The sequence below is a fragment of the Agelaius phoeniceus genome, chromosome 25, assembly GCF_051311805.1.
Source record: "Agelaius phoeniceus isolate bAgePho1 chromosome 25, bAgePho1.hap1, whole genome shotgun sequence".
Lineage (NCBI taxonomy): Eukaryota > Metazoa > Chordata > Aves > Passeriformes > Icteridae > Agelaius > Agelaius phoeniceus.
This window is the reverse complement of record NC_135289.1, coordinates 256,148-277,218: the sequence shown is the minus strand read 5'-3', so window position 1 is coordinate 277,218 and position 21,071 is coordinate 256,148. Positions and strand designations below refer to the sequence as shown.

Sequence of the window (21,071 nt, the reverse complement as noted above, 5' to 3'; positions counted from 1 at the left end):
CTCCCCAGCAGCAGCCACTGGGGCTCCAGCATCATTTGCAGAGGATTAGACCCTGCACCGAGCCAGCCTCCTGCTTCAAGGTTCATACTGCAAGCATCCCTAGTACAGTAAAAACCAATGCAAGACTTTATTTTCACCCAATGTTCTGTGCAATCTGCGTTTTGATGCCAGACATTAAATTACAGCCTGTGGAGATACAGACTCCTAATCTTGTTTACACGTGGATGAAGAAAATAAGTGACTGCAGATCTTTCAATAACCATGGAGCCATGGTTGGAAGCCCAGCAGAATAAAGGGGTTTGGAATACTAGAGTGATTATTGTTTGGAGAACTTAATTTGGCTTTAGGGACTTGGAAGCAGGGTCCTGGAATGAGATATCTTTAAGGTCCCTTCCAACACAAACCATTCTGTGATTATTTTATGACTTTAAGTATCTACATTTATATTTATTAATGTCCACCCTTATTGAGAGTAAAGGGCCTTTGGTAATACATTATTGGAATTTCCAATGAGTTAGGAAATTTGAAGTTTAAATTTTTGTGCAAAAAACCCTGTTTGAACATCAGCTATTATTTAAAAAAAAATCTGGCCACAAAATATTTATTATATAAATACTAATGTTTTTAACAACTCCATAGCAAGAGTTATAACCAAATTCAAGAAAATATGGGGCTAGAAAGGCTCCAATAACAAAACTACATTATAATATGGTATTTTTCAGAATACATTACAAGTGGTCCAGTAGGAAATAAAATACTCTTACCTTTGGAACATGAGGGTTAAATTCCACAGCTCTGTGAATTGCTTCCACAGCATTAATTTCTGCTGTACTAAGTCCTCTCCTGGAGGCAGTTTCTGGGGAGAACCTGAAGGGAAAAACCCACCTTGAACAAAAGTAATAAATGACAAATGCTAACCAGGTGTTTATTTGCACTGCAAGCTTAGAGTTCATTAAAAATTGGCTGATTTATCAAGAAAGATAAACAAACCCCTCTAGGAGAAAAATGTTCATGTTAAGTCAGGTATCTTGACTGCTACCCATGACATATGACACATGAAAATTCATGGTGATCCTGACTTGCAGCTCCCTGTTACAGCATCACCTGCTGGGAGGTGGGGCTGGGATCAGACCATGGTGAAATGCCAGCATCAACTACCACAATAATCCAAAACACAAATCTCAAGCAAAACATTGGAAACAGAATTTACACAAAAATGGCCAATACACGGGTTTGTGAAAAACATCCTCCCCTGTACCAACTTCATGGATGCTTAAAATAGTTTTAAATTGTATTTCATTACACACACAAATATATGTATATATATATAAATACACTCAACTTGCTCTTAGAAATGTAATTGCTACATAATTAGGCATAACCAGGGATGTAAAAAAGACAAAAAAAATTAAATAATCCTAAAGACTAAATAATTTAAATAATCAAAGCAAAGATTTCTTTACAGATTAGAAATAATTTTAAAACATAAAGGATTTAGACCTTTTTCCTTCATATTTTACATCAAACCCAAGATATAGGAACAAACCATTGTTTTCACACATGTCCTTGCTTACCTTTCTGAAACAGCTCTGGCTTTTAGCAGAGCTGCTGTGTAACATATTGCTGCTGATTTGGGAAGACTGATATCTGTGATAAAATAAAATAATTAAGCTGTAAGATTCTAAGGCAATACAAACATTTTAAACCCACATCCTTTGAGTTAAAGATTTTTCCTTGGGTATGGGAGACAATGAATTTGACATCTGGAACATTTCAGCTGTGATTAGAAACTTTGAATTTCTTTTTTCTGACAGTCACCAGTCAGTCTCAGATTGAAAACTCCAAGTTGTATTTAGGTGATAGTCACCTTTTGTTTCTTAATGTACCAACACACTGAAACAGAATCCAAAGAGAAATGTGCATATAAATACACTCAAGAACAGAATGCACTTCCTGCATTAACCCACAAAGATCTAAAGTAAGCTTCTGATCTTTACTTAATTTTGCAACTGTACATTAACACAGTTTTGTACAATACTGAGAGGCTGACCAGAAGCTGACTGCAAAAAATTGCATTACAGACAGGTAGATGAATTTTAACAAAAACGCAATTTCCGTTCTCCTGCAGTTCCAAGGGGGAAAATTCTGTTAGTTGTAGCTTTGTAGCATATCTGAAGCCAAGTTTGAGCTGACAATTACAGATTAGAAGGTTAGCACTCCACAGTGCAAGTTTACTTTAAAAGCAGACAAAGTCTGGGGTCTGATTCCCAAGTACCACGTTGTGTATAGTCAGAACGTTCTTGCTTTTTTTGTAAATCCCATCCTGGGCCTGTCCATCACTTACTACAAGTCTGGCTGTTGTGTCAAGCCAAACACAGGGGTGCTGCAGGGAGTTTGAAGCTTGTACTCATTTTTCCAGATGCTCAGAAAAAAATCAGCAATGCTTTCTTAAGAAAGTGTCACAATTCCTGGTGTTAACAGAAAGAAGCACTGGGCAAAGGGCAAATGGTTTTCATAAACTAAAAAGAATCCACCCAGAAGAGGATCAAGGAATGGGAGCAGGGTGCTAGGCTGGCCATGGACAAGTGGCACAGGATTTGGGCAAAGATACGATACTTTTGATTCCCTGAGGTGATAAAGAATTGACATAAGAGAGAACTCAACAACTTCTGACAATAACTGTCATAAAATACTGCTATGTCCCCTCCATTCCAAAGGTGATTTAAGGCCCTGCTTTGACAGCAGCCTTTTGTACACTCATGAAGTGAGCACTATCCAGGTGGCAAAACTGAGGGTAATAAAAAATAAGTATATACTTTATCAACCTCTATTTAGACTTACACAATATCCAAAACCTACTAATCAAGACAGAAAGTGAAAGCAAGCAACACCATTTGATGCACACCAGTGATCTCTGGCAGCAGCATGTTTGCACACTGCTAATCCCTGACAAGCAACCTCAGTATTACAGAAGCACAAGGCCAAGCCTGGAAGATGACAAAAAGGAAAATGACCTTTTCCAGCTTATTTACATCAATTACTTACAGGGCTATGTGCTGGCTGAAAAAGGCTGATGAATTTAGGCATATCCAGGGATGTAGAAGAGATTAATTAAAATAATCCTTGAATTGAAGCAAGGATTTCTTTACAGATTAGCAGTAACTTAAAAACACAGAAAGTAATTCATATGCAATTTAGTTTGCCTAAATTTGACCTCAGCAGTCAAAAGGAGAACTTGACCTGCACCACATTTGTTACTGAAGGGAGTCTGCTCACCTTGCTGAGGTCATGGTCACTCTTGCCTGTGGACAGACATCCCCTGCCCATCTCACTTATTCTTTTATTCAAAAACACCCACATTTTCCAACAGGCATCACTTACCATCATACTTGGCTAAAACTGCCTGGACATCTGCATACGCCTGTAACTCCAGAAGGGCCTCTAGGAGGTTTTCATGGATATTCAGCATACTGAGAAGTGGAAACTCTTTCATCAACTGCAAATCAGTAAAGAGAAATAAATTACATGTAGAATTGCAGTTGAATAATTGAAATACCTAATAGAAATCAGTACAATAATCTAGGGCTTTTTAATGTCCTTTTGTCTCAGAGCGTTAGAGACTGGCACGGAAGCAGCGTGAAAAGAACTGCATAATTCCATAAAATCACAGAATGGTTTGGGTTGGAAGCAATCAAAGCTCATCTCATTCCAGCCCCCTGCCACAGCTGAAGGACAGGGACATCTCCTACAAGATCAGGTTACAGAATGCCCCATTCAATCATGTGTGAACTCATGGGAAAATAATTCAATGAGATTAATTATGATGCCTAGAAATGAACTTAAACCCATCAATTAGAACAATGTGATTGAAAACAATTGTTAACTCAGTTTTTTTTACTTTTACTTACATCTCTCATCATTTTTACTGCTTCTCGTATTCTCCCAAGTTTCCTGGCACACATAGCTAGTCTCCTTTTCACATACACCAATACATTGGTGTCTCTTCCTGATTACAAAGACAAAAAGTATTAGTCTATCAGCTTCAATCCTTACCTCTCCTAATTATAACTTTATTTTTACATTTCTGCTCACACAAACCCAGGAGTTCATGTGATTCAAAGTCCTTACTCAGCTGTGCTTCATGCTGGGGGCTCTGGGAATGGCAGTTCTGAGATTTTCTATAAATCATTTCTCCTGCTTTCAGAGCCTGCTTGAAATATTTCTCAGCATCCACAATAGTTGTTGCTTCTTCCTCAGCCAGGAGGACATATGCAGTAGCACAACTGAAATAAGAGAAATAACAAGACAACATAGCAACGCATATCACAGTTATGGGTGAAATTCTTTGGTTTATGCTACAGAGTATTTTTAATTCCTTTACAGGAGCGGCATCTGTGAATTCCAAATACAGTTCTACCATGATACCATCCCTGAAATACATGATCTTATATCCAACTAGGACTGCTCCATAGCTGAATATGATTTCTCATTTGTTATTGCCACTAACACAGCGATTTAAGAAAAAAAAGCTGCACAAAAGATGTTTTTAGTAGAAGAGTTCAATATTCCAGGGCAATTTACAGCCCCATGTGCAATTCCCAGTCTGAAGAGTCCCCCTTAAGCATTCAGAACTTTGCTGTAAGTGAATTATTAGATGAAGAAACTGATAGTGTGCTCAGTATCCTTCCACTTAATCCTTCACAACAAGAAATACAGCAACTGAATGTACAAACTTACTCATTGTTCAACTCCAGAGCTTGATACGCCGCTTTAATCCGGGCCTGCGGGTTCCTCTCCCGCCACGCTTTCTGCATAACTGTGGAAAACACATGGAAAGGCTGTTAGGGACACAGACACCTGTGAAAGACCTGGGAGCCAGCAGAGGCAACACTGGCTGCTTGGAGCCAGCCCTCATTAACATTCCCTTCCAGTCTGAAAATTCCTGTTTGCTGTATGATTGTTATAAGGAAGAACAAACCTGTTTGAATTTCAGCCTGCTCCTACCATAAGCATCAAATTCTTGCAACAGCTCATTACAGCCCAAATTTAGTTTGAGAAAGCAACACCACCAGGAAGATTCCTCACTGACCATTTCAGAACTCCTACACAGAGCACAGACACAGCTTACATAACCAGGCAGATGTACAATTTCTAAATTGCTACAGATTTTTGGAAATGCTTCCCAAGACTTGTTGAAAGCTTGGCAGGAGCAACTGTTAAACACAGGTTCTTGCATAGACCTGCAAGGAACTTTAATTTAAGCTTTCAAACAGAACTTCAAAGGAAACAGTGATGGAGTAAGTGGTGTCTTGCACAGGTAGAGTTTTATACTTAAATTAAGCAGCTGTGGCTGCCCCTGGATCCCTGGAAGTGTCCAAGGCCAGACTGGACAATGGGGCTTAGAGCACCTGGGACAGTGGAAGGTGTCCCTGCCAAGGCAGGGGGTGGAGCTGGATGAGCTTTAAGGTCCCTTCCAGCCCAAAATATTCTGGGATTCTGTTTCATGATCATTTTTCAACAACTGTCAGATCATGAAGGGTTAACAATTTATTTTTAAATTTACAAAGCACATTTGAGTGGCATCACAAGGCAAAGCCAATTCAAGATATACATTTATCAGTTTATTTGGTTGGGGAACAAGTAAAAAGGGTGAAATCTATTCAGAACTGTCCTTTGAACTACAACTTGAATTCAAAATTATTTCAATGCAATAACTCTAAACCCCTCCTACCATGCTTCCATTTGGTAAAACTGGAAAACACAAACTGAAAACCAGCTTCAAGGAAAACAACACATTCAGAGCTACTACTTTCTATGCAGGATTATTAACTTTCCCACTAAAAACCAGTCCTGAAAGAACTCCAAAACCTTACATTCATGGAGTTCCATATCTGGCCTATCTCAAGGACGATAAGAAAACTGAAGAATCTATACATGTTTCTTTTGGAACAAAACCTCCTGCTGTCCAGCAAGAATAACGTGGAAAAATATTTGAGTTTTCTTTCGGAAACAAAATATTAGTCTTGGCTCAGCGAGCGAGACAATTCACTCCCTTTTGTGAAATAAAAACATCTTTCATATCAAACATGTCACAGCCAGCTGACAAGGAACACCTCTGGAATGTGACAAACTGACAATAATTCACACCCACTCTGACAATAACCAGGTAAAGAACATTTTCTGCACTGAACATGTGGAACACAAGGAAAAAAATCTGGAGACTGCACTATTCATTACTAAGGTTTAAATGAGACCACATTTTGGCTGTTGAGAATATAATCCAGGTTTGCAATATTGTGTTAATTATTTGAAATGTGTGCGATCTTAAAAAATATCAGGACTGTGACAGCACTAAAGTTGTAGAGAATGCACAACGTAAAACAACATCTTCCCACTGAGTTTCACTAAACACTAAATTTCAAGGGGCTTGGAGCAGCCTGGTCTAGTGGAAGGTGTCCTTGCCCATGGCAGGGGGTGGAACTGGATGGGCCTTAGGACCCCTCCCAACCCAAACCACTCTATGATCCTCTACATCTATTAAACCTCTTGAGTAGTTGAGAAAGGCTGTAGTTTCATGAAATATTTGGCAATAACTTGCACTACTTTCAAGTTCACTAAAAGCACACCCTTGACCCTGTCCAAGACTTGCACACCTTACACACACATCAGTACCTGTGTCTGAAGGCCGGAGGGCATCCGTGTCACATGTGAAAAAGGTCTGATGATCTTGAGCAGACAAATTCATGTCATAGTAGGTAAGAGGCTCCTTCCCAGTCACCCACATGTACCTAAAAGAACACATTGCAGTAAGAGGCATTCATAGCAATTAGCAATGCTGATATCAAGGTGATATCTGATGTGCCTAGTACAGAAAATCTGTAATAAAAGACTAAAGCTTCCAACACAAAGTTTCAAGTACTACTGTTCAATAACCTGTAAAGTTCTAAACAACTTGGGAACTGGCTTCCTAGAAAGCAGCTTCTCCCATGAAGTAACACTAGGAAACTTACAATATAGTTTAATAAAAGAGAATTTAGATTGACAATCACTGTTTCAACCTCTGAATAAAGGGTTTTTTCCCTACTTTACGCTCAAAAAGCCGTGATGTTGTAGTAATATTTTTGTTCTTAATATTGAAACTGCCAAAGCTTGGCTTGGTGCCTTTAAAATACAGGATTGGTATCAATCACCCCTATAATCTTGCAGGTCTCCAGCTGTCTCCTGACATTACCAGTGCAAGCTCTGTGAAGAAGTCATGTGCATGCCCCTGATTAAATTTAAAAATATGCAGTGGAAAGCAAGAAAATTAATACCTGCTATACTCTGCCCCTCTGAAAAGATTGAGAGGATTTCGCCACACTTTGCACTCTGAGGAACAACAAAATAAAAGTATTTTTTAAATTAAAAGCACAGGAAATACTACCTTGACATTAAAATGCAGTAATGCAAATCAGTTGTGTTTTCAAAACACAACTTTAATTTTATTATTTAATTTTTAATTTAAGCTTTAATTTTATTATTATGCAATCATCACCTTCATAAACTTCTGCTATTCCATAAATATTTTTGCTCCCCAACATTGCTGGGGTACAAAAGCACAGAGCAAGAAGATTAAGCAATGCATGCACACTCACGCAATATTTATCTTCAGAACAGTAAATAACTAATGTTACTGAAACAGTTTTAGCTAAATGTATAACATTTTCTAAATCATATCTTTAACAATGAATGGTTTAGAGTGAAAAACCATTATTATTTAGTTTATTTTTAGCACTACTAACAAAACACTTTGTAAGATGTAGGTTTTGTCCATTTTGTACAAGCACTTGAAAGCCATTAAAAGCCAACTCAAAGCTTAAGGAAAGCTCCTGGGACACATCAGGAATCACCTGGCATGTTCTGCCTGCTGCTCTCACTCTCCCCGGCCGAGAAAGCTGCTGGGGCTGGGGGGCTGCTCTCTGCACCCCCAATGAGAGGCCTCAAGTGGCTCACAGAAACCTGCTCGATGAAAGATGTGCCGTATTTTCGGAAGTGCCACCACTCAAACACCTGTCACAGGAGAAAAAAGCACCACAAAGTTCCTTAGGTGATGTGTGTGTAAGGTGTGCAAGCCTTCCCAGCAGAGATGAGCGACGAAGAGCGATCGCACCGAGTCCATCCCCTTGCCAATGACCCGGGGTGGAACTTATCTCCTCACAGAGTAACAGCAATGATCTACTTTGGCCTGCCTTGTCGTGCAGGATCACTCACATAAACATGAAAGAGATTGGAAAAAAACAGCCATATTTTAGTCAAACGTTATGTTCCTCCCTCCCAAAGTCATTAGGATAACTCCAAAACCCTTTCAGAAGTACCTGTATAGGGAAACTGTGAACAGAGGCAAAAAACCATTATACCCTTTTTTCTGGTGAGGATATTTCAAGCTGCAGCCCTACCTGCAGTACCAAATTTGTAGTATTCAACAGAAGTGTATTTTTTTCATTTCACAAAAATAATCTAAAAGAATAAAGGATAAAATGGCCCATTAAATTGAGATGTTCTGCTAACCAGAAAGAGAGAGGCTAACAAAGAAACAAGGCTAAGTTAACAGCAATGACAGTCACTTAGCAGAAATTCTGGGCCAAAAATATTACCATCTCTTTTTGAAGCTATTAAAATACCAGCATATCACAAGCCCTCCAGGACTACAGCAAGCTGTCAGCCCTGGACCAGCCTGGATCCTGTGCCTGTCTGCTCTCTCTGGTGAGCAGTGACAGGCCCCAGGGAGCAGCTGGAGCTGTGCAGGGCAGGTAAGTCATTCCAGTATTCCACACAAGTTATCTTCTCAGACTCATACAGTCCCAACACACACAGCAAAAGAGCTGCAACAGTACATCAGAGAAGTTCCTTCCCAGCACAAAGGCACCCTCTAGAGTCTGATATTCACTCCCTTTACCCCTCATAAAGTCATCTGAGAGGTGGTAAAGTTGTTTAAAAACAAAGAAGTGGCTACTTACAAATATCAGTCCAGATATAAAAGATGAAGTTACTGTCAGGGCAAAGTAGAATTTTGGAGTCAAAGTGCTTAAGAACATGGTCACTGTTAAGAGAAACAAAACCAAAGACTTAATAAGTAGAATTGAAAAAGATAAATAGCTTGTCTATTAAAGAATGCCAAATATCATGCAAATACATAATACACTATAGCCCTAGCAGCTTTATAATGCTACACTTTTAGGGGAACCCTCACCATGTATTATTTTGTTTGTATCTACCTGTGACAGCCAATTTTTATATCCCACCAAAAAAAAAATCACTGTACATTTCTAGACAGAGCATCTTACAGTTTCACCCATACAGTGGCTGGTGAACCACAAGAAGCCAATTTAATATACTATTTCATTTTAAGACAAAATCATCCTGTTCTAATACAAGTTTATATTCAGTGCTAACAAACGTTTTGCACAGACCTCTCCCTCCTGCTATCGAGAGCACAGTGCAGAGAATGCAATTATCCAGTGGTGTTCTGACCATGGTTTGGACTCAAACTGCACATCAGCCTTGTCACCTGCCACCAGCGCAGGCTGGACAGGGAGAGGGCAGGGCTCCAGCCTGACAGAGCCCCCGGTGGGAGCACGCAGCAGCACCGGGGCAGTGCCTGGGCTGCTTTCAGCTGCCCCAGGACTGCCCAGTCCTCGGCCGTGTCCCTAACCCTGGGGTTAGGTGCAAGCTCAGTGTGCCACCGAGCGAAGGTGGGATGCACGACCTGCCTGTAGGCACGGCTGGGACAGACCCACAGAACCAGAATATCAATTAGTTTGGAAACGACCTTATCGAGTCCAACCCGTGACCAATTTCCACCTTGCCAACAAGACCAGAGCACTGAGTGCCAGGTCCAGTTCTTCCCTGGGTACCACGATGGGTGGGGACTCCACCACCTCCCTGGGCAGCCGATTCCAAAGCCTGACCAATCTTTTCATGAAGAAATTCCCCCTGATGTCCAACCTGAACTTCCCCTGGCACAGCTGGAGGTCCTGTCTGCTCCCTGGAGCACAGTCCGACCTGGGGCTGTCTCCTCCTGTCAGGAGTTGTGCAGAGCCACAAGGTCCCCCCTGAGCCTGCTTTTCTCCAGGCTGAGCCCCTTCCCAGCTCCCTCAGCCGCTCCTGCGGCTCCAGACCCGTTTCCTTCTCTGGACAGACTCCAGCCCCGCAAGGTTCCTTCTGAACGGGTCCCAGACGCGGGCACGGCAGGTGCGGAGCCGCCCGCCGGTGCGCGGCACAGCGGGACAGTCCCTGCTCGGTGCCGCTGGACCGCCGACATAGCCCGGACACAGCTGGGGACCCCACGGGCAGGGTCTGCCTCCCCCCGGCGCGCCGTTCCCCCCTGCCGCCCTCACCGGCCGCCAGGCCGTCCCGGAGCCGCACCGGCACCCGCAGCACCGCGTACAGGAGCCCGAGCCCGGCGGCCGCGGCCAGGAGCCCGCGGGCCCAGGGCGTCGCAGCCCGCCGCCGCAGCTGCTCCCAGCGCCGGAACGCCGAAGCCGCCCCGGGGCACGGCGGCCCCCGGCCGCTCGCACCGCCGCCGCTGCCGCTGCCCTCCGCCATCACCGCCGGCGGGGCACGCCGGGACAGGGGCGGGACAGCACCGGGGCGGGGCTCCGCCAGCGCGGGCAGCCCGCTCACCGACCCCATCGCTGCTGCTCCAGGGCGAAGCGCGGACCGATCGTCCCCCACACCACAGCTGGGATGCCCGGAGGCTCCGGGGGTGCGGCAGGTCCGGTACCGCCGTGCTCCCGGGAGCGAGAAACCTGCCCGTTCCTGTGATGGTGCCAGCACGGCGTCTGCCCGCAGCTAATATGGCGGCAGCCGCGCTTCCGGGCTACGGATCCCGGCCGTCTCAGCCCACGGGGCACGCCGGGACGACCAGGGCGGGGCTCGCGTGGGCAGCCTGTTCGTCTAGTCCATCACGGCTGCTTCTCCCGAGCATATCCCACACGATGACCGGGAGCCCCAAGGGCTCCGGGAGGCGGTGGTTCTGTCATGCGGTACCGCGAGAACCCACCCGTTTCTACCATGGCGGCCACGCGGCGTCTGCCCGCAGTTAAGATGGCGCTGCCAGCGCGTTCGGTCCGCCGCCCAGCGCTCCCGGCATGCACTGCGCGGGGCCGGGCACACAGCTGCCAAGATGGCGGACCTGGAGGAGCGGGTGTCGGACGAGGAGAAGGTAAAGGAAGGGGGTGGCCGCCTCTCCGCCGTGGGCCTGCGCCGCTGCCCCCGGGAGGGCACTGGGTGGGGAGCGGCGGGCAAGCTCGCCTGGTGCCGGTGTGCCGGCCTGCGAGTGCTCTGGGGTGGGCGGGCTCCCGAGACCACCGGGCCGCCCCCGCCCGGCTGAAGGACCGGCTGTTCCTTACCAGCACTTTGCCTTCCGAATTCCTCATTGCTTTCCGAATTCCTCATTGCCTTCCCATTTCCTCATTGCCTTTCGATTTCCTTATTGCCTCGGTGCAGCTGATGGGTCTCGGCCAGTCGTTTTGCATGAAAATGGACATAGTCTCAACCTAAACCAGGGCAGGTGTCGGTTGGACATCAGGAGGAGCTTCTTAACAGAAAGGACAATTAGATATTGGAAGGGGTTGCTCAGGGAGGTGGTGGAGTCCCAATCCCTGATCAAGGAAGGACCGGACGTGGCACCCAGTGCTCTGATCTTGCTGACAACGTGGGAGACAGTCACAGGTGGATCGCTTGGTGATCTTGAAGGTCTTTCCCAACCAAAATAATTTTGTGAAAATTTGTTTTCTGTGTTGCTTTTCCCAAATCAGCAAAGTAACCAGCGTGTCTACAAGGTGCTTTGCAATCTCTTCACTTCCTAAACACCTTCTGAGTGTGCTGTTGCACTTTCTGCTCACCCCAGCTGCTGACAGGAACTGTAGATCCTGAGAATTACACTGGATGGAAAGGACTAAGTCAGAGCAAACAGAGCCATAATTATTTTAGGAAAGGGGGAAATGAGAAGTTTGTTCTTCTTGTGTAGGAATGTGAGAAAGTTACATACTGCAAGTTCTCTGCTTGGTAATACACTGTTGTCTGCACGCAATAGTTTAAAAATGCACTGTTACTCTTCCTTACATCATAGAAGTGTTACACATATTGCTTCCTTCATTTCTTAACATTCTGTAGGAGTTGTTCCGGCTCATGGATCTTCAAGGATCCTACAAGTCGGGCTGTTGCTTTCATTTTTCCTTTAAACTGCAATTTCAGCTTCATTTCAGTGACATCATTTGTGAAACAAGCAGGGCTTTAGAGGTGCAGTTCATCTGTTTGTCAGTATTTTAGGTGATGTTGTTTGAAATAAGTATTCCAGAGCAGAATTGATATAGGCCTTTAGAACATTCAATTTCAACTAACTCCAGGCCTCACACAGGCAGAGAAGGATAACCTCCAGGGAGGATCTGAAAGAGAAGCATGCAGCAAGGATTTTCTGTAACATGTGACTATTCAGATGAGACGAGAACTTTATATATGTTAATTTTTTAAGTTTGAGTTTAGCGGTACTTTAAAGTAAAGGAAAAACCCAAAAACGTCAGTTGAGCCACAAAATTAATTCCTTCCATCCTCCAAGCTTCACTCCTTTATTCTCTTTGGGCGTATTTTAGGTAAGAGATCAATTTCTCAGGCAGGCTGGGAGAGCTGGCGGTGTCAAGTCCAGAGAAGAGAACGCTCCAGGGAGACTTGAGATCCCCTTCCAGCACCTAAAGGGGCTCCAAGAGAGCTGGGGAGGGACTTGGGACAAGGCCTGGAGTGACTGGGGGGACAGGACAAGGGGGAACGGCTTGGCACTGCCAGAGGGCAGGGATGGATGGGAGATTGGGAATTAGGAATTGTTCCCTGGCAGTGCCCAAGGCCAGGCTGGACATTGGGGCTGGAGCAGCCTGGGACAGTGGGAGGTGTCCCTGCCATGGCAGGGGGGACACTGGAGGAGCTTTAAGGTCCCTTCCAACCCAACCACTCTGTGATTCTGTGATTTTCTTGTAAGTTCTTCTGAAATCTCCCGTTTTGCTCAAGTTCATTCTGCTGCTGTTTTGCCAGTTCAAACTAACGGCTGAGCAGCTTCCCTTCCCCTCAGACACTTTCCCCATTTTAGAAGCAGGAAGTTGATGCTGCAGAGCTGAAATGACACCTGAAATGGCCCCGGGGGCCAGGAAATGGGGCAGATTGCAAAAAGTCCTATTTTGGTGTTTCTGCAGAGGAGCATCCTGACACCGCCCTCCAATCAACGGGCTCTAAAACCAACAACCATTCAAGTGCTTGACATTTCAAATTAATCGCTCCCCAGCCTGTTTCCTGCACTCCTGATTTCAATAGTTTGACTGAAATGTTTTCTATTTTATTGATCAATTACGCAAGATGCTGTCTTTTTAATGTTTTCTTTGTATTGCTTAATTTCTTCAGGCACCAATAATATATATCTATTTTTCAAAATCATTGCTAATTTGGAAGACAGTCTATTTTTATCTGAAGCTCAGTCCAGTTAAGGCACAGTTGTTACTTGATCCTGTTGGAATAAGGCAATTACCTTTTGTTTGGAAAGGTATTTATTTCTTTTCATGGCTTGCTTAAAATAATTATGTGACAAACAATACAAACAATTTCTAATTAAAGCAGGGAAGACTGTTGAGAGAAGTGAGTTATTTCCAGCTCTGGTGATAACTCAGGTGAAGCAGTTACATATATATACACAATTCTTTGTTTTGCTGCTCAGAATGAAAAGTAGAAAGTAATCAGAGTTCTAATGAACAATTCTGTAGTCACTTTCAATAAATGTCTTGTTAGACCAGAGAGGCTCATTGGTCAGCTTTGTTAGCTGGAAATGTTAGCTGTCAGAGGAAATGGGACGTTTTTATTATTCTAAGGGAGAGTGGCATTTTGTGGCATTTCCTTTTTCATTTCTTCCAAGATCTTTCTATTCCCTTTGGTCCTGCAAAAGCTATAAAAGATTTTATAATGAAAACCATAAACTCTTACCAATTCCAACAGAACCAATACTTGGACCAGCTAAATTCTAACTGTGCAAGACCTGTTTATTGGATTTCGGAACACATTGCAGTTTTATTACACTTTTAGAAGAGACAGGGTTTTTCTTTTCCAAATTCAGAGTTTCTGGACATTGAAATTCGGCTTTCTCAGTTATTAATGCCTTCCTTCACCATCACGTGCCTTCATAGAAACCCAGAATGGTTTGGGTTGAAAGGGACCTTGAAGATCATCCAGTTCCACCCCTTGCCATGGGTTGCTCCAAGCCCTGTCCAGCCTTGCTTTGATCAGTCTTACAAGACTATTTCTACCTTGACAATGCAATAGGTTTCTCCCTAAATCTGCCACCTTCTGTCACTTCAGAGGTGGTTTTGTTGGTGAATTGCTTCAATACGTGTGAACTCAGTAAGTTATATTTTGTCTTTAATTACTTTTCTCCTTCACTGTAGGTGCGTATAGCTGCAAAATTCATCACTCATGCTCCCCCTGGAGAGTTCAATGAAGTATTCAATGGTAAGCAATTAAAGAAAAAAATGATTTGTGGTGTTTTCTTCATGTTTTATTTATTATAAGAATCTAAGGCTGTGTCACACCATACTGCTTTTAAGGTTAAGTGGCCTGGGAAAGCATGCAGTTCTTCTGGACTATTTCTGCCTAATGAAATTATTTCATCTTTTAATGTTTGCATGTGCACAGTTGAAAATAAAGTGCATAAAGAGAAACATTTGATAAAAATCCAGTAACACACCTGGACCCTTTCTTCTCCAGATGTCCGGTTATTGCTTAACAATGACAATCTTCTCAGGGAAGGAGCAGCACAGTAAGTACTGAGATTTCAAACACAAGTCACATTACCATCAGAGATCCTTCTGTTTTCTTATACCCATCATTCTGTGACAAAGAAAACCATTTGCTGCATTCAGAGCAATCTTATGTAATTCCTTACCCACCTAATAAAATACATAATGAAAGGTGTGGATAATTCTTTTTAAAAGCCCTAAATGGGAATTTGTGATGTGTAAAACTGACAGGAAGGCATTCTGCCAAAAAGTTTGACTCTGCAGCAGCAGAAATGTCTGATCATGTTGAATCATCTGATTTATAAAGTTAGTGAAGCCTGAAATACTGATTAATCTATAGCCTAAGTTTAGAAAAAGAGCTGTCCTCAATAAAAACTTCTCAAAATTTGTTGTTTATTTCCACAGCTTCATCAGAAGGTGCTTAAAGATTACACATACCCAAGCTTTTTGATGCTAAGATGTATTTCAAGCTAGGTGACATGTCAGACAGCAAGTCTTTGCATAAGAAAATTGTTGTAAATATTCGTCTACTCATTTATTTACCTTGCTGCTGTCTAAATTGTAGCTTGGGTGTTCCTGTTTAGCCTTGGCTTGCTCACATTTCCCCAGGCTATCTCCTGTTCTACTTTTGAACTCTGTATTTTCCTGGCCATCACTAAACAAACATGCTTTTAGACCTGGGGTTTATGGCTATCTACAGTGAAAGGTATTGGAAAATCTTTTAACAGTGCTTGTGTGTATTGTTTGCCCAATTAAGTTGTTGTTTGCTGCAATATAATCCTTGAGTCAGAATAAATAAATGTGCACATGCAGCTGAAGTTCATGTTCCTTTGGTGCTCCACAGTGCCTTTGCACAGTACAACATGGATCAGTTCACCCCGGTGAAGATAGAAGGGTACGAGGATCAGGTAAGAGGAAACTTTGTACACTCCAGGTGGTATTACTGCACTGTGAAAAAGCAATAAAAATGCTTTTCCATCAGGATGTTGGCTCACAAGCCAACATCACCATCAGCTGACTCACCATTCTGCTCACAAGGTACCACTCCTCCTCCTTCCCCCACATATCACTATGACAAACTTTCTTTGATAAGAACAAAGCATAACCAGGACATTCTCTTTAAGTTCTGTGTTGTACTACTTAGCAAATCCAATTCATTGTTCCTTAAAGCTCCATGCTGAAGTCACTGGAATTTTACTTAAGAGTATGAGTGATTAAAGATTACTGTGTATTTAAAGCTCACTTAAAAATCCTTATGTTGATACTTGCTTACAGTTCCTACTGACAATTGATAATAGATTCTTAATAGTTTGTTTGATTTATTTTCTGCAATTTTAATCCATTCCCAGCTACCCTAAAAAACAAACTTATCATTGATTTGGTGTAGTGATTATACTTAATACTATCCAGTCTCTGCTAGCAAAACAAGTTATTTCAGGGGGTTTTTTAATTCTTTTTTTTTTTTAGAACAAACAGCAAGTCGTAGAGAAGCCAGAAAGCTGCCTGACCATCTGCTCTGTTCTCTGAGCCAAGCTCTGACCCAGCTTTTCTAGTGTCCCAGATATGTTTATGGGAGTATGGGAGGCATATATTAAGGGGGCTGTTCATAGTTACCTTTAGCCTCACAACAGCTACTAATTTAAATTATTAATATCAAAAATTCTTGATTTTCTTTATGTGACCTTATAGCTCAATGAAAGAACCTATTGTAACACTGATATGCAAGGAGGGCAAAATGCAAAATGACACATCTATATCAGCCTAAATGTATCATCATTTCAACTTCTATTCCAGGTCTTAATCACAGAACATGGTGATCTGGGCAATGGCAGATTTTTAGACCCAAGAAACAAGCTTTCTTTTAAGTTTGATCACTTAAGGAAAGAAGCAAGTGATCCCCAGCCCGAGGACACAGAATCGGCTTTAAAACAATGGAGAGATGCCTGTGACAGTGCATTGAGAGCCTACGTCAAAGACCATTACCCCAATGGCTTCTGCACTGTTGAGTATCCATCTTGTTTCCCTGAAAGTGTATTGCTCTGAGTCACTCAGTCCCAGAGCAGACTGTGCTGGGCAGAGCTGTTGGAATTCTCCATCCTCTCTAGCATTTTGGCTAACTTTGGAATGACATTTCCAAAGAGGGTGCAACTATCTTGGCATGCACACAGAGGTAAAGATGGATTAGACCTTTTTCATAGGCATGACTGCCAAGCACCTTCACACCTACCCATAGTAAGATGCCTGCCAGGGGAGGTGTTGGACAGTGTAACTCATGGTGCATGTTCCCAGTGAGGTACCACCACAGCAGCCTGCACCCTGCTGCCAAGAACACAGATTAAAAATGGCTTTCCTTAGCTCTTGGGCCTTTTTAACTCTTTTTCTAAATACAGGTTTATGGTAAATCTATAGATGGACAGCAGACAATTATTGCCTGTATTGAGAGCCACCAGTTTCAGCCCAAAAACTTCTGGTAAGACTATTTCAACATAGTGTGTTTTCTTCCTTTGCCTGGTTCCTCAAACCAACCCATCCTCTTGCTCTGACACGGTCTGAAGGACAGGGAGTTTTGGGCTTCCCAAGAAGTTCTTTTCCTTCTGTAGTGTGTTTTCCTTGCAGCCCCCTTGGGGGGGAAAACTCTTCCTGTGACCTCTCCAGAGGAAAAGGCCTTATCAGAGCTGGATAGATACTCCTTTACATCTCTGGAGCTTCTTTGTACTGAAGCTGCATTGTATTCAGCTTCAGGGCTGCAGAAACTTAACTCTATGCCATCTAAAGCACTAAATCCCATGTAGTATTGGTGATAAGACAACATCAGAAACAACTTGGTCATTAATTTCATTCTTTTTGCTGTTAGAGCTTTTTGGAAATAGTTTTTTCATGCTTTGATTGCTTCTAGGAACGGGCGTTGGAGATCAGAATGGAAGTTTACTATCACACCACCAACAGCTCAAGTGGCTGCAGTGCTCAAAATCCAGGTGAGTTATTTTTCCTAGCAGTAACAGGAGGAGCTGCATTGTGCTTGTTTTACACAAATGCATTTGGCTCAGAGGGAGATGTCCTTCGAGTTATTAAACTAAACTAAACAATTCAAGAAAGTAATTCTTAAATCTAGCATTCTAGTAATAGTCTCAGATCTGGCCTGTGGTTTATTATGTAGCATTACCCTATAGACCTCCACTTTGCTTCACTTTATAGGGCTAAAACCTCTACCTTGAATCTTTTATAATTGCTCTTAGCTCAGCTCTAGGCATTTACTGATTAACATAATCTTGAACAGTCTTGACAAAGAATGAAACCTTTTAGAAAATCCATCCTGCTTTTAGTCTCATGTAAGCAAAGAAGATGGGCATGATGCTCTGTTGTGCCATTTCAGTAGCATTTGGGGGCTCAGGAATTCTGGAGGGAGTGGTCATAATAAAACCTGCATTCTGTCTTTTTGTCCAGGTCCATTACTATGAAGATGGCAATGTCCAGCTGGTTAGTCACAAAGACATTCAGGACTCTGTACAGGTGTCAGTAAGTATGCTAAAAGATCTTTATGATAAGCAACTGTTTTCATTCCTTTAACAGCTCACAAAGCATGCTGCTATGACTGCATTCTCTTGACTTTAAAGTAATTTTAGGGTGAGCAGTCAGTGTGGTGTTTAGAGTCATGTAGGAATCCCATATTCCCAACTGCTTAAAATTCAGTCTTGTTAGAAAGTCTCTATTGGAAAGCTTCTCTTGGTAGTTAGGGTTAAAAAGGACAGAATATGCTTTTCTATCTCTGTCCAAGGGAAGGAAACAGTAAGAGACATATGCTAAGGCAAATTAAGAAATCCTCTAGTGTGGTAGAGGGAGCAACAGCTGCAAAGTGACTCATTTTACCATGAAGGTCCACTTCCTTTTTGCTCACTAGGGTGCAGCTCTGTTCCAGTTTGGAGCAAGGTCTCTACCCAGTGTGTAGTAAGTGAAAGGAACCCAGCTACAACCAGAAGGCACAAGCTGATGATGTTACCTACTTTATCTATACTCAGCCTATCATTTGAGAAGAAATCTATTGTGTAGCTTATGTAAGTTATGTAAGTTGCTCTTAAACATGCAAACTTTTTTTTCCTTTGCAGAGTGATGTTCAAACTGCTAAAGAATTTATTAAGATCATAGAAAATGCAGAAAACGAGTACCAGGTAAGATCAGTGGTAGTTAAGCAAAACATAGAATCATATCAGTCTCCATTTGCAGTTAATAGAAACATGGAAAACTGACCTCTCGTTCTGTTCCTAGCTGAATCTGGTATTGTCTGTAAGAATTACTTAGAAAAGGGTAGCAGTATTTGTTTAAAAAATATAGTTATAAATCTGTAAAGTTACAAAGCTGTGTTGTAATTAACTATCAGCTTTGCTGTATGGTTTTTTTAAAGGATTACAAATGATACCTGGAACAAGCATGGGAGGGGAGTGGGTGAGTCAATGTATTTTCCTCTGTGACAGTTAAAAATTCTGAGGAGGAAACTTGTGCAACAACTTTTGCATTGTCGCAGCCTCTGTGCAAGGAGACTGGAAAGAGATAAGTCAGTGAAAGACCTAAGGAGATGCTGCTACATTACAGGGAAGGTGAATAAAAAGCCTTTGACTTGCACAACACTGATGACTGCTTTATTAATGTAGTTAATAGTGGGCCTTACACCTTACAGAAAGGAGTTTGTGGCTTTAACACTAAGTTGAGCTTTCTCATAGTGTTTTACGTGTGCCCTAACCAAATGTGCTTGCCCTTGCAGACAGCAATCAGTGAAAACTACCAGACTATGTCAGACACCACTTTCAAAGCCTTACGCCGGCAGCTGCCCGTCACCCGCACCAAGATTGACTGGAACAAAATCCTCAGCTACAAGATTGGCAAAGAAATGCAGAATGCTTAATGCAGAAACAAGGAGGTGTATGAAACAGTCGTGTGCAGAAAAAACAAATATGGTCCTATGCCAAGTAGATGGTTTTTAAACCGGAGCAGCATTTTTTAGGGCTTTCAAAGTTAACAGGTTTTCTAGCCTGAGAGGGAACCGTGGAACAAATAGTTGTCTTTGTGTTTTGTGTTTCCTGCCACATAAACTTCCTGTTGTAGCTGCATTTAATAGGTCATTTAAATTCAGCCATTCATGGCTCAGAAGTATAGCTGTTTTCAGTCACTGGCTGGAAAACTTCCTAGCTGGAAAAGCCCTATTATTACCCCAGGAGAGGGTGCAGAGCGTTCCCTTCACCTGTATCCAGCACTCCAGGTATCCAGTAAGTTTGTCAAACCTGCCAAGAGCTCACGGCGCTGCAAGACACAGTAAGTGCAAGACAGTGAGTCCTCGTGTATCCTTATTCCTAACCTCCACAAAGCAGATGCCTGCAGGCTTAGATTTTGCTGTAGAAAATGAGTTTACAGGATCCTTTACAGAATTCCCTACTGACCCAGCTCTTCTGGGGACATAACTTTTTTTTTAATCTGAAGATTTGAGCCATGTTCCCTAAAAGTGAACATTTTTCTTCTCCCTTCCCTCGTGTACGTACGGTTACCAGACATCTGCATTTTTTCAGAACTACAAGATGAGTCACTGCTGATCCACAAGGGCTGGATGGTGATTAAAAATGCAAATGTCTACAAAATAATAGGTATGTTGTGCTTTAATGCTTTGTGGCAGGTTCATAGATTTGTATCGCAGGTGTATGGATGGATAGTGTACAAAATAAATAAACTTGCACCAAAGTGAAAGAAAAAATCCATTTGTCTCAGTTGTGGACAGTTTATTGTCATGCTCAGAGGGGATTTTGGAATTAATCTCTTCTACATGCTTGCTCTGCATTACTATTTTCCCCCCTCTAACATCAAACCTAGCAGTCATAACAGTTTCTCTGAAGGGGAGGATGAAGAGATAGACATTTGCCTTTTTCAGATCTTGGAACATAGATTCACTACAAAGTGAACCTCCTTTGGTGAACTCCCTTTGCTTTGTTTGCACTTGGTTATCACTGGGCGCCTTGCAAGTTCTGGTTTTTAAACTGGCTCATGTCTTCTTGTTTTTAAATACACAAAGGAAAAAGGGTTGGGAAGAGAGGGGTGGGGTTGCCTGTGCATTACACTTCAGGTTTTGCACAGTAACACCGCAAAATAAGTGTTTATCCTTTGTGAGTTTTAACTAATTAAAATATATTTGTATTTGCTGCTGAGACTGACAGTTCATCCCTCAGGCATCCTCTGTATCAACTAGTCTAGTGCAAATACACCAGTCTTTGTTTAAAGCCA

The 21,071-nt window shown here is 42.5% G+C and overlaps 2 protein-coding genes across 6 annotated transcripts in view; one reads left to right on the top strand and one right to left on the bottom strand.

Annotated features, from left to right (window-relative positions):
- The window catches only part of ST7L (suppression of tumorigenicity 7 like), a 21,747-nt gene extending 10,669 nt beyond the window's left edge, over nt 1-11,078 (bottom strand). The window contains exons 1-11 of one of the 5 annotated variants that reach the window (XM_077190637.1): nt 11,042-11,078; nt 8,997-9,079; nt 7,890-8,049; nt 7,314-7,368; nt 6,673-6,788; nt 4,738-4,816; nt 4,129-4,283; nt 3,909-4,006; nt 3,382-3,496; nt 1,575-1,647; nt 765-867 (exon numbers count right to left, since the gene is read on the bottom strand). In XM_077190637.1, the coding sequence (XP_077046752.1) occupies nt 765-867; nt 1,575-1,647; nt 3,382-3,496; nt 3,909-4,006; nt 4,129-4,283; nt 4,738-4,816; nt 6,673-6,788; nt 7,314-7,368; nt 7,890-8,049; nt 8,997-9,079; nt 11,042-11,054 (1,050 nt within the window). In that variant the 5' untranslated portion in view covers nt 11,055-11,078. Of the gene's footprint in view, nt 1-764; nt 868-1,574; nt 1,648-3,381; nt 3,497-3,908; nt 4,007-4,128; nt 4,284-4,737; nt 4,817-6,672; nt 6,789-7,313; nt 7,369-7,889; nt 8,050-8,996; nt 9,080-9,984; nt 10,320-10,376; nt 10,628-10,666; nt 10,800-11,041 lie in introns of those variants that run through there. The other 4 variants (XM_054648942.2, XM_054648943.2, XM_077190639.1 and 1 more) reach the window with 4 other exon arrangements.
- On the top strand, nt 11,053-21,071 carry CAPZA1 (capping actin protein of muscle Z-line subunit alpha 1). The gene is made up of 10 exons (XM_054648947.2): nt 11,053-11,203; nt 14,460-14,523; nt 14,779-14,830; nt 15,655-15,718; nt 16,605-16,811; nt 17,201-17,280; nt 17,707-17,785; nt 18,255-18,326; nt 18,914-18,976; nt 19,567-21,071. Exons 1-10 carry the CDS (start codon nt 11,165-11,167, stop codon nt 19,705-19,707), a joined length of 861 nt encoding a protein of 286 aa, XP_054504922.1. The 5' UTR covers nt 11,053-11,164; the 3' UTR covers nt 19,708-21,071.